At 37.1% G+C, this 13,141-nt stretch overlaps 1 protein-coding gene across 5 annotated transcripts in view; it reads right to left on the bottom strand.

Moving 5' to 3' along the window:
* Positions 1-3,355: 3,355 nt before the first annotated feature.
* Positions 3,356-13,141, bottom strand: part of PACSIN1 (protein kinase C and casein kinase substrate in neurons 1) — a 75,741-nt gene continuing 65,955 nt past the window's right edge. For all 5 annotated transcript variants that reach the window (XM_034414625.3, XM_060689837.2, XM_034414627.3 and 2 more), the window contains exon 10: positions 3,356-12,695. In XM_034414625.3, the coding sequence (XP_034270516.1) occupies positions 12,586-12,695 (110 nt within the window). In that variant the 3' untranslated portion in view covers positions 3,356-12,585. The remainder of the gene's footprint in view (positions 12,696-13,141) is intronic.

Consider the following 13,141-nt stretch of genomic DNA (forward strand, 5'->3'; position numbering starts at 1 on the left):
AGCCCCTCAAGTTACCAGGTCTTTTGCCTTTATAGGTAATGACCAACATTTTAAACTGAACCCAGAAAGCAAACTGCCAATCACTGTATGTTGCAAAGCTAAGGTGTTACAAGGCACCCCCTTCTATATCACTGCATTCTGGACCAGCTATAGCTTTCAGGTGATAGTAAAGGGTAGCTTGTAGAGCAGGGGTCCCCAACTCCCAGCCTGCAGCTCACTACCGGCCTTGAACCCTTGGGAACAGAGCCGTGGAAGTGGTGGGTGAGCACACACATGCACACAGCTCCATTTACACAAGCGGAAGGCACCTGGGTCCACTGCTTGCATAAATGGATCTGCGCATATGTACTCACCCACTCCTACGGCTTAATTCTGAAGGGTAGTGGGCTGCAGCCCAGGGGTTGGGGACCCTTGATCTAGACCCATTCAAGTCTAGTTTCAGGCCATGATTCAGTACTGAGATGTAACTATGTAGGTCTACTGAAAAATAAGCCTGAGTAGATTTGGTTTTTAAAAAACCCTCCAAGATAAAGAGATTATTGGATTATGTTTCTATACCAGGTTGCTTAACTCTTTCATTAGTGGAAATACTTTGGAAGTTGTCACTTGGATATGATCTTGTCTTAATTTCCCTTCCTCCCCCCCTGCTATTTACTGGAATACCCTACCTATTCAGGTTCTTTATTAAATCAGAAAAAGGTATTAAAATTTAAAGATACTTATGCTTATGTAATTGCAATTTTTTAGTGTAACTGTAGATAGAGGCAGGCTATGATTGTCCCACAATAATGCCATTTTCTCCAAGTGCTGATTCTGAAGCCCAAAGCAGGTAGGGATGAATTATGGCATGTGAATCCCTGGAGGGTGAATAGAATTTTACACATCCTATTTTTTTTCAGATAATTCTTGATCTGCCTCTTTCAGCACTGGACTAGTTTTTAATAAAAGGAATGCTGACTAAGATTGTAACTGTGAGAATGTACATCAAGTTTGCAATATTCTCTTTAATTTTTCCTACAAGATCAGGATTCAGCACCATGTATATAAACTGTGATTAGAAAAAGGGGCGATCATAAACATAAGTTGCAGAAACAGTTCAGGAATTTAGCAATAGCATTTAGATTTACATACCGCTTCATAGTGCTTTGCAGCCCTTTCTAGGTGATTTACAGTCAGTATATTCACCCCAACAACCCGAGTCCTCATTTTACAGACTTCAGAAGGATGCAAGTCTGAATCAACTTTGAGCCAGTCAGAATTGAATTCTAGACTGTGGATAGAGTTAGCTGCAATATTGTGTTTTTTTACCATTGTGCCACCATGCCTCTTTGATAATCTTTCTTTTCAGTATGAGCTTACACAAAAATCCATATCTGGTTTGTCCTACACTTATTCAAGATCAAGTAGATCTAAAGCTAGTTTATGCCTCCTATACCTGAAATAGTCAGTTGCATTTATGCAACTATTTTTGATCTCTGTCTTCCCATAGAGAGGGCAGGTGGGGAAGACAAGGCACTCTAAATGCTGGGCAACTTCCATTGACCTTGGCTCTTGGACGTATTCATACTTGGCTTAGAGTGAAGGATTGTTGTAAAGTTATTAGTCTATCTTAAATCGGGTCTCAATTTTAGACTTTTTCTTTCTTTTTAATGATAAATACATATTTGGAGGATTGTTTAGACTTCTCTTTGGAAGCAAAATAAAAATACACAAATCCCCTTATAAACTGCAACATACAACCCAAGATCAATCATGCAGCAGTTTGTGAATAATAGGAGACAAATATCTGACAAACAAATTAGCTGCTAGAGAGTGAAATAAACATCAAAACTAACTTAATCTTTTGGCTTTTCTTCTGCTGAAGTAATTAATATTTTATTCATTTATATTCTGTCTTTATCATTTTTATAAATAACTCAAGGTGGCAAACTCACACTATATTTCTTCTTCTTCCTTTCCACCCCACAAAAACGCTGTAGAGTGAGCGAGAGTGACTGGTCCAAAGTTTGATGATGAAAAATGATTGATATTAGTAAGGTTTTCATGGATGCATGTGTGATCTATAGAGACCATGGATGCACTGTATGTCTATGGAGATTCTTAATCATTCAGGTCAAGGTTGTCCCAAAGGTGCTTTTTTGAAAGGAAAATGGACATTCTTTGTTTTTCCTTGAAGACATTTTGCTTCTCATCCAAGAAACTTCTTCAACTTCCAAAGGTAGAAAAGCACCTTTGGGATGCACTGCATAGTTGGAAGTTACTTATCTGGCAATAATGCAACAGAAGAAAACACTTGTAGGGAATAATTGCCATTCTGGAAGATTAGTTCAGACATAATGGCCAAAAGACATTCAGGTACTTTATTATGCTTGAGTTAACCTAGCAGGAAAACCTATGGATGTCTTTCAAACTACTAGTCAACTTGCACTATATTTTCCAGGGTTTTTTTTTAATTCATAGGGGCTGAGGCAGCCAGAATACTTGTTTCTAAATTGCAGATGTTTCCAGAATACATGTGTATCCTTTGTCTAGATTTTCTTTAACAATAAGGACTTTGACATTTATAAAGCTTTGGTTGAATATATAGAGGACTAAGAGTTATTACTGGGCTTGTTAATGGAGTACAACTCTTGAAATTGCTTCATTGTAAGAAAATAATGCCATCTCTTGAAATGGGTGTGCATGCATAAATGTAACTATAGAATATTTGTTAATAATGATTTAGACTTGGGTAAATGAAATGATGAGTCATGGTGACACAGTGGTTAGAATGCAGTATTGCAGGCTAACTCTGCCGACTGCCAGCAGTTAGATTCTGACCGGCTCAAGGTTGACTCAGCCTTCCATCCTTTCGAGATAGGTAAAATGAGGAGCCAGAATGTTGGGGGCAATATGCTGACTTGGTAAATTGCTTAGAGAGGACTGTAAAGCTCTGTGAAGCGATATATAAGTCTATGTGATTGGCACCAAAGGCACTGAGACATGCACCAAATCATTGATTTGCATCCAATTTCTTCAGATGTTTTCAAATAACAATAGCAACCATAAATATAAACTCTTTCCTCCCTTCCCCCCCCAAGTAAAAATGAGTTAGCATACATTTTGCCTGCTTTCTCAAAGTAGAATAACAAGAGGCAGTTGAAGTTTCCTGTAATTTTTAATAGCTACATGAAATTGGGAATTTGGGCAAACATTTTCCTGTATATTAAATGTGGAGTATCCATCTATATATGTAAAAATTCCCACTTCTACACAGTGGAACAAGTATAGGAGCACAATTCTCTGTTGTCTCTTGACAATGACATAATGAAAGTTGATCCTTTCCCAAAAAAGTAACAAGGCAAGACACACTATGCATGAATAAAATAATCCTTTTATTGTCGTTTTTTTTTTAAGTATAGTTTTTGCTCTTTATGGAAGAAGAGGCAGACTGGCATGACACAGAATGTTACTCTCCATCTCCTAATACAGTATTCTCAATCTCAACAACTTTTAAGATGTGTGGATTTCAACTCCCCAGCATTTTGGCTGCAAAATTTGGGGAGTTGAAATGCAAATACTTAAAGTTGCTGAAATTGAGAAACACTGTCCTAATATGTAGCTTTGTTGACAGTAACACGTTCTTCTAACTTGAAGTGCTCCTCTCTAAATCTAGTAGGCTTTAATCAACCAAAACCCACAATCTCTTCTTGGGCCTGGCATTTATCTCATAGACCTGGAGTCACATAGTGAATACATACCACAGATTCCTGTAAACATTTCCATTATGGTAGCCATTATGCATAATACAAGACACTTGTTTTATGAAGGGGTAAAACAAACTTTTCTGGGGGATAATTTGATTTTTTTTCATATAACCTCTGACCTGCAAGAACATTTAAGACTATGGCCAGTAACATGTTGAGGTCACTGAAATGGATGGGACAAATAAATGCAGACTTGGGTAGAGTTGAAAAATTCGGGGGGGGGGGGATGGAAACAAATCTTAGTGCATTTTGTCCCTTATTGGGACAAAAAAGGGGAATCACATCACCAAAAATCCACAGTTTAAGCCACAAATGTTAAGTGATGGAAACTGTGTTTCTATTAAGAAATTGCATAATGGTATGGGGGCTGGTGGCAAAAGCTACATGTGCTCTAAGGGTTAGGGTCTTCACCCCAACATAACAACAACCCTGCAAAGGACCTGGATTGACTTGTTACAAGTTTACTAGAAGCTCTCAATCAATCATTGAGCAAGCAGCATATCACAGAAGTGTCTTCAGAAGCCTGCCTCCATATACACACATCCACATAATGTACATACATACATGCTTGTGGTCCTGTACCTTCCCATCTACCTACCATGGACAGTCTAAAAATGAAGAAAAGTACCATTCCAGGAGCAGCATAAGAATATCAACACTCTCCAGTTTATTTTCTGGCCGAGGAAGGTAGATTTTCTTGGGGCATCTTTGATACTTTGGTGGTACAATGGCATTGGCAATGGCATTCTTTCACTGGGATATTTTTTCCTTTGTGTTGCAAGGCTTATGGTAAATTCTGCTTCCTCTCATTTTAATTCTCTTCAACCTGCACCTTTTCTCTTTTTTATCCTACCAAGCATCTGACCCCCAATCCAGTGCATCTATACACAATAACACGATATGATGCCTAATACCAGACTGGAGTCCACTGAAAATACCCTGAGGAAAACAACAATTGAATTGGTCACAATGTGAACCATGTAAACCAACTGTTCGACACATCTGAGTATCAAGTCTGGACTGGATTTTCGAATTTCAAGATTGAGCAAAAATAATTATAAGAAGAAAATTCCGCATTACTTGGATACAGTCTAGATCCGTGATGGCGAACCTATGGCATGTGTGCCCAAAGTGGCATTTGGTGCCATGTTGCCTGGCATGCGTGGCATTGCCCGTTCCTCTTCTGGGTTTCTGGCGTGCATGCGCATGCGATGATCAGCTAGCCTTTGTGCGTGTGGCAGTGCCAGAAACTGGAAGAGCTGGTCTTCCATTTTCCTGTGTGATCATGTGCGCTGGCCAGCTGATTGTTGTGCACGCATATGCGGCAGAAACCTGGAAAACTAGCTGGCGTGTGCGTGCGTGCTGAAAACCAGAAGTTCCCTTTCGGGGGCGCGCACGCACCCTGGTCAGCTCCTCTTCTGGGTTTCGACCCAGACGAGTGCATGTGTGCTCCCTTTTCAGCACTCAGTGCTGAAAAGGTTTGCCATCACTGGTCTAGATAGTAGGTTTATCCTCATGTTCTCCTTCCCCCAATTGATTCCAGTGGCCTGATCATACCAAATGATAAAGCTCAGCTTGTAAACGTACAGCTACATCAGGAGATGGTAAGAAGACAAACTCAAACAAGAATCAAAATTCATACATTTACATAGATCAGTCATTTTTGTATACACAATAATTATATATACATATATGTATGCATATATATATATACACACACATGCACATTTACACAGATACTTCTTTACTGTGTGTATGCATACGTACATATATGTATATATATCTATATAACTCTTTTTTCAAATTACACTATCAATGTACGCAAAGCAGGTGTACTGCTGAAAGAACAGCATTCATCAAAAATACCTTAATCTAACAAAATAAAACAAAACAGTTGGAGGTCATTAATATCTTGTTTACATTATCCAGTATGCCACATGGCTTATTCAGGAGCAACACTGGTCATTGGGTCCAGTAATTCAGAAAATAAACCAAGAGGAAGCAGGACAATAGATGTTTATAAAGAAGCAGAGGCTGACGAATAGTATCCAAGGAAAGGCCTAGGGATGGGATACATGAAAAAGGGAACATAAACTAAATACTGTAACATACATTAATCATAGTCTTGTGTATTCTAACAAGGATGAATCTAATCTAAAAGTATTATAGCCTGTAACCAGTCATTGAAAAGTTTTCCTGGAAAATAGAAATATGGAGTGAGGATGTAGATAAGTGAAAGGAAAGATTATACAAAGCAATTAATGTAATAATTAAAAAATATATAAATTTCATTAACCAATGATTGGATAAACCCATCCAGTGCAGGACACAGGTGATATGCACCATTTATATAAGGGGCTGGAGAAAAAGAATGTCTATTTCTCCAATCATGTAAATAAAAAACACTAAAACCTGACAAGATTAGATGCATAAATGCAGTTCAGAATAAATAGCTTTTAAGGAATGCTTTCACATATGATTTTCTAGGATACATAAATATTTTCAAAGCTTACTTCATCAAAGTCAAGATTTGGAATCTTATTAGACCTAACCAGGAGATCAAATGGTCAAAACTGAAATAAGTTTTAACTCAATATTAAAAGAGCCACCTGGGTTTTAAATAACTGTTTCTTAATCCACAAATAGCACCACTCAACAACTCTTTTGTTTCTATTTGGATGAAATGATTTTTAATAGAATTGATATTCTGTTTATCACTATGTGAACAAAAGGATTTAATTCACGGCAAAATCCTTTTTGTATGTATTTTCTTTGAACAGAAATTTTCCCATTCTTAGATTGATACTGCTAACGGTAGATGCATATTCAGTAAGTTTTGGTTCCCCATTTTGTGGGACTAGTTAATTTAGACTAGCATTCATTATGTAATGTTGTCTTTAAGAAGAAGAATTTATCATCATGATATAGAATATGATGAAATTAATTACTTCAAATTAGAGTCATCTAGAATATTCCTTATTGCCTTAGTCCATAACTTCCCTTAGTAGCTGACTTGGAATTGAGAACAATTTTTTTTTTAGCAAGGCATTGGTCCTTCTGCAATAGAAAATCCATTTACAAATATTATTGCAGTAGTGTTAGAATTCCTCATCACAATGTTTTGGTAATTGTATGTTGCTCAACAGAAGGATGAAGTTTGCTTTGTGTTCTATACAAATTTTATTTACTCTTTACTGTACAGTTATAGATTGTCCTGTGATTGAAATTTGAGGTATTGGAAAGGAAGTCTCAGTCTCAGTCTGTCTCAGTCTCAGTCTCTCTTTCTCTCTCTTCATATAAGGAATAATTTTGAATTTAGAGAAATTTAAGCACTTCCACCTTTATCACAGATTGTTTACGGCTGAGTTTTTGCATTTAATTATATAATCGATAGCTATGCACTGATATCTCTACAATCTAAAATTTAGGAATAGGATAATTTAGCAGGTATCTGCTATTCTCAAGCATATTTTCTGAATTACTGAGTGATGCTAGGTAACATTCTAAATTATATTTTTAAAATAGGATATTGTTTAAGACCCCATTGGAAAATTCTTCCAAGCGAGCTTGCCAATATTGCTGGGAACGGGGATGTAGAACCTCATTTTAAAAACATTTTTTTACTAAATTCTACACTTTTCTGCTATTTCTTAGTTTTGGGGTAGCATTCCTTGTTCTAGAACTTTGTTCAAAAGTTATGTACATTTTTAGCTTATAGCATATGTGCACCAAAATCTAACTGGCTTCTTCCCATTACTTTTCAGGCACCTTTGTCTGATACTAATACTGCTATTAGTAGCCCATGCCAGCTTATGAATATCTTCAATGCTTTCATACCTCATTATCAGCTATACTCTTCTTCTATCATGCCTTATATAAGACAGGGGTTCTCCTGCTCCAGATGATGTAAGATATACATTCTCCCATCTCAGTTTAGGGCACTCAGCACTGCTTCTTTCTCCACTGTACTATATCATATGCTTAGCCAATTTCAGTTGCACTGATTCTCACTATGTTACAACCTGCCTAGTAGATAATTAGGGATTTCCCCCCCCCTGTTCCCAGTTTATCCTCTTAACTCTATTCTTTACCTGTGAGGTTGCTTATCTCAGGTTCCTTCCTTCCTGCCTTTATTTTACACAATTCTTTTGATTCTTGACTAAAAGTAGCTGCTTCTCTAGACTTATTCACCCCATTCTCCAGGATTAAACAAATCACTTCTGTCTATCAGGGTTATGGGCCCAGAGCAGTGAGCAAAAAATATAATGAAAGTCATAGAAGTGTGAGTCATTGTGAGCACCCATAACAAAGACTAGAAAGAAAAGCAGATGACTTCCAGAGTAAGGATACGGATGTTTCAAGCTATGAAAAAACCTGATGAAAATACTTCTCTAGTAGCAAGTGACTGCCTTTATCCTGGATCCTAACCCATGAATGCAGAGTACAATCAAAGACTGCAGGAAGCTGTAAAATGGAAGAGCAGCTGGAATGATTCAGTTGTCAATGAGTGATCCTACTGTTGTTTATCTACAAGATTTAGCTAGAAAACTGATTCAAATATTGAGTTTTATTCATAAATGATAAAAGATCTGTAATTTCAAATGAAGATCTTTTTGCAAGACTCTGCAATAAGCAGCTCAGAGAAGGGTGAGCTATAAATATGCATGTGGATGAGATGTCAGAAATGACCAGACAAGTTTAGAGGCAAAAAATGTGTAGCAAGCTGGAAATGTCAATTATTCTGATCTTAATCTTTCTTCCAGGAAGTGGGAGACTATAGTCTGTGTGAGAGTCATGGCTGATGAGAGGACAGACAGGGCAAATTTTAACTATAATTTATCACCTGCAAGACTCTGAGTGTAAGAAGTAAAGGAAAATAAACTAGTGTTACAATTCAAAGTGTGTTGTATGGCCTGCATTTATTTATTTAGTTAATTATAAGATTTGCATGCTTTTCTGTACAACTGGTTTTGGAGTCCAGTCTGCTCTCATTAAAGTCTATGACACAGGAACAGTGTGAAGTAAAATTTAAAGGCAACTTTTGTGCATGTGTGTGTGTCTCAAAATGGAGAATGATGAAAGGCACCCTCCCAGAAAATGCATTGTTTGAAATAAATAGGCAAAAGCAGCCAAATGATGCAGTGTTTAAACCTATGGCACAGAAGAAAGAGATATAAGAATCCAGATGCTTTTCAGAAATTTCAGTATTTAGCAAAAGGATTGAAAATGCAACCACATGTAGCTCAGTTGAAATGCCCCTGAAAGTAAAATTGATGAGGCAGTTGCTGGAACTGGCCCAGACAATATTTGTAGGTCAATAAAGTAATGATAATAGGCAGAAACAAATACCTATTCATGTTTATAAACAATTTACTTTAGCTTTATAACTAGCTACTTGCTCAGTTTATGAAAAGAATTTAAGGTACGTTTATGTCTCTTTAGAAAGCAACAAATTTGACAAAAAGCTGTTTGTTCTACACACAGATAATGTGAGTGAATACATGGTGGGTAACATAAAAAAGTACTTGAAGAAACAAGGAATTACATGAGATTATTATGTTTTATATGCCAGAACACATGGCATGGCTAAGAGGAAACTTCTCTCTAAGAGAAATGAAGTTCATACTGCAAGATCCCGGACTGGCAAATAATTTCTGCATGGAAGAAGTTACGAATGAAAGATAATGTGTCCCAGGATAATGTTCCAATCTGGGTCAGTCACTGGGACCAAGGATTTTGTCTTCAGAGCTTTCAGACTTGTGCTGGAGCCCATCTTCAAAGAATATCTCTCTATCAGAGTGTGTCTTGACAGGAAGCAGTGGAAGAAGTTACCACTGCCTCCTCTCAAAAACACATTACTAATAAGGCCATAGATATGCCCCATGAACTGTAGCATGGAAAGAAGCCCAAACTAGGGTATATTTGCCAGCCTATTATAATATTAGAGTATTTGGTTTTTAAAGTCTAAACCAATGAATCAAAAATAAAAAGGGCCAAACTCGGTAATAGATATGGTGAAGGCATGTTGCTTGGATACTAGCAATACTGCAGGGATAGAGAATCCTGGATCTCTCCACACAAACATACAGCATGACTTATTTTATTTTTCAGAATACACCTTGAAGAATACTCCTTACAGTAGGATAATCAACCTTAATCCATTTGTTTCAATGGAAGTCTTCACCATGTGCTAATTATTCAATGGCACATCAGATCCAGAAACATAAACTGAATCTTTGCAGCTGCGATGTTCAGAGAGATCCAGCAAAAAAGTTCCACCCTGAAGATTTTCCTACATAACCAAAAAGGAACAGATATAAGAGTCTTGTTCTTGTAAAGACATTGAGTAAGTGTTTGCTAACAAATCTAAACAATGAAAAAACCCTGCAAAAAAAGGAAATGAAAATATTTCAAAAGAATACTTGGGAACTCATTGAATGATCTGCAAGGAAAGAAAATAATGGGATGAAAATGGGTTTTCAAGATCCAATGCAATGCAGAAATGGATGCCCAGTGCTATAAAGCCAGAAGGCAAAGGGATATATTTAAAAATATGGTGTGAAAAAAATGTAGATCTGCTGTTGGGAAGAGAGCAGGGAACTGCTGCAGGGGGAGAAAGGTTTACTCAATTCTGAGAAAATAACTCAAAATAACCTCATCTTGATTTTGTCTGGCATAAAATATGGTAGAGAGAGATTTTGACAGGATTGCAAGATACTGCTATTTTACTTTACTGCAATAAACAAATCTCAGCTGCTTCTGTTTCTTGACTTTGGTCATTTCAAAAGACTAACAGATGAAGACTATGATAAGACTTTTGCTATAACACTGCAATATAAACACTGCTCAGTATAGCAACAGCTGGGAATATGCAGATGCATCACCTTGATGTAAAGTTTGCACTTCTGCATGGAGAAATCAAGGAAGACATCTATGTTGAGCAGTCATCTGGTTTTGAGGGACCAGGAAAGGAAGACTTGGCAGAACATAAAACAGGTTGTAAATCCTTAAATGGGCAGCTGTTCTTCAAATGTGATGGGCAGTTGTTATTCTGTTGTCCCCATAAGCAGATATGTATCAGAAGCACAATCATGCCAAGAGACTGAACTATTAAAGGACTTTAGATTATGAGTCAAAGACAATAATAACAACTATAGGTACTGTCAGTTCTTCCTAATGGGGAAGACTGCATTAGAATGAAGCACATAAACATAGAGTATAATATATACAAGATACACAGTAAAAGGGACTAATTGAAATACTGCCCATTAAAAGAGATGTGGCAGATGACCTACAAAGCCTTGCCCAAAGATTGATACAGGTAGATGGAAGTTGTGGCTTGGTGAATGAGTTGGTGAAAAGGGTGTTGGAACAGTGACTTCAACTGCACTGGCTCTGTAAATCTCATGACCTACAATTGCAAGGGGCAATAAAATAGGTAGGAATTTTCTGTGTGCTCTCTGTTTATTCCTTCAACTCTTAGTTTGCGAAACTGCTAATCTCAAATTGCTTTTTGCCTGCTTTTGTCCTCGCGCACATCTGTTCTCTTGATTCTCATTTGATAGGATGTTACCTTGATATCACTTGCATATTTCTCTAATAAAGCCTCTTTGTGTTTAAATTAAAAAGGTGCCTAATTAGACTCATTTTCCACTGCTCAAAAACATATAGGTGTTTCCTTCAACAGTTTTTTTTTTTTAAAAAAATACCAATTCACAATCAGTGCATTTCTTTTCCTGGTGCAATATTTGTTTAAGTGTAAAAATGGCAATTAGTTTTCATAATTTTGCATCTCCTTTTAAGTCCTGTTCTCAGGCTGGAAATAACAGAATTTTCTGATTAATCTTTGCATTTCAAAAGAGATACATCCACTCATGTCCCTAGATATGCAGTTCAATTCCTCAAAAGAAGGTGAGAGAAAGAAGCCAGTTCTCTTGAGTTTTACTGGGTGTTCCTCAGGTTCAACAACCCCGTCTAAACTCAGAAGAAGAACAAGCCACATATTTTAGTGGCATTGAGGAAATTGGTATGGAACAAATCTTTTAATTCATAACATACCAGACATGCCATATCTTTCAGTTACTGCAGTTGTTTTGGATGATTGCTGGATGATCAATGTAGACTATTACAGCAAAAGATGCTGATCAGGACTTCTTGGAAAGAACAAATATATCTTGTCTTTTGTTCTTAGAATAGAAATAGGTAAGAAATATACTATCGAGGGGTGAGAAAAAATAAGAAACAAGAAACTATATTTTCTGTCTCCTTATTTTTGTTTGTTTCGGTTTTTTCAATGAGAGTGAATTGTATTTTCCCCAGAGCTTAAATGTTAGACAGAATAAGCCATTTGGAATGTTTCTTAGCTACATTTTATAATTAAAATCCAACCAATCAGAAGCCTTATTGATTAGGCTTTAAAGCAGGGGTGTCAAACTTGTGGCGTCACAACGGCGTCACGTGATGTATCAGGACTTTCCACCCCCTTTGCTAAACTGGGCAGGGGCAGGACCAGCATGTGACACATCCAGCCTGTGGGCCGCGAGTTTGACACCCCTGCTTTAAAGCCTTGAAGTATTGGCTTTCACTTACAAGACAAGCCCTCCAGTGACAGTGTTGACTTTTCATATCTCATTTCTTTAAGAAACTAAAATAGTAAAGCTACCACAAAATACTTTTTAGAGATGTAATTAAAAAAATAAAAGATTGATTGGAAAATATGTTTGGAACTCTAACTGTGCTGAGTGAATGACTGTAGAGCAAGATGGCTACTTGGCTGGTATAGACAGATGGTGAACTGGAGAGGGTTGAATTCTGGCAGCACAAGGAGAACTTGACAGAATTAGATAAACTCCACGTAGTTAGCTGGATAAAGACCAAGTTGCCCGTTGTCCAGACGTCCTTTGCACCACCCTTGTTCGTCTTCTTCACCTAATTTGGTTAATTCATCACCTAGGAAAATAATGATAAATTACAAATTGGGAGCACACTATCAAACTGATACCCCCTCTCTAACTGATTTCATCCTATCTCCCAACAGAGTTTCCCTATACTGTTCTGTTGTGTATTTGATGTTGAGTCACATATACGTAAAACCTATGTGGGAAAAAACAAGAGGGTGTGTGATTTTGTATCAGAAAATGATCAGTGGGAAAAGAATATAGTGTACCTTCATACTGTGACTTCAAAAGACTTTTATAAAAACAAAATATAAAGTTTTCTTAGGGCTGCAAAGTGCTCTGGATTATACTGCTGCATTTTGTTTTGTTTTTTTTAAAACAAGTTTTATTGGTCCCCTCCCCCCCCCACATTCACCCACATCTTTTTTGAACAGAGAATTGACCATATCTTATCTTATACAATGAATCAAATACATTTTACTCAATTACAGTTTTTGC

Source organism: Pantherophis guttatus, chromosome 3 (assembly GCF_059756535.1).
Source record: "Pantherophis guttatus breed Tessera chromosome 3, ASM5975653v1, whole genome shotgun sequence".
In the NCBI taxonomy this organism is placed as follows: Eukaryota; Metazoa; Chordata; class Lepidosauria; order Squamata; family Colubridae; genus Pantherophis; species Pantherophis guttatus.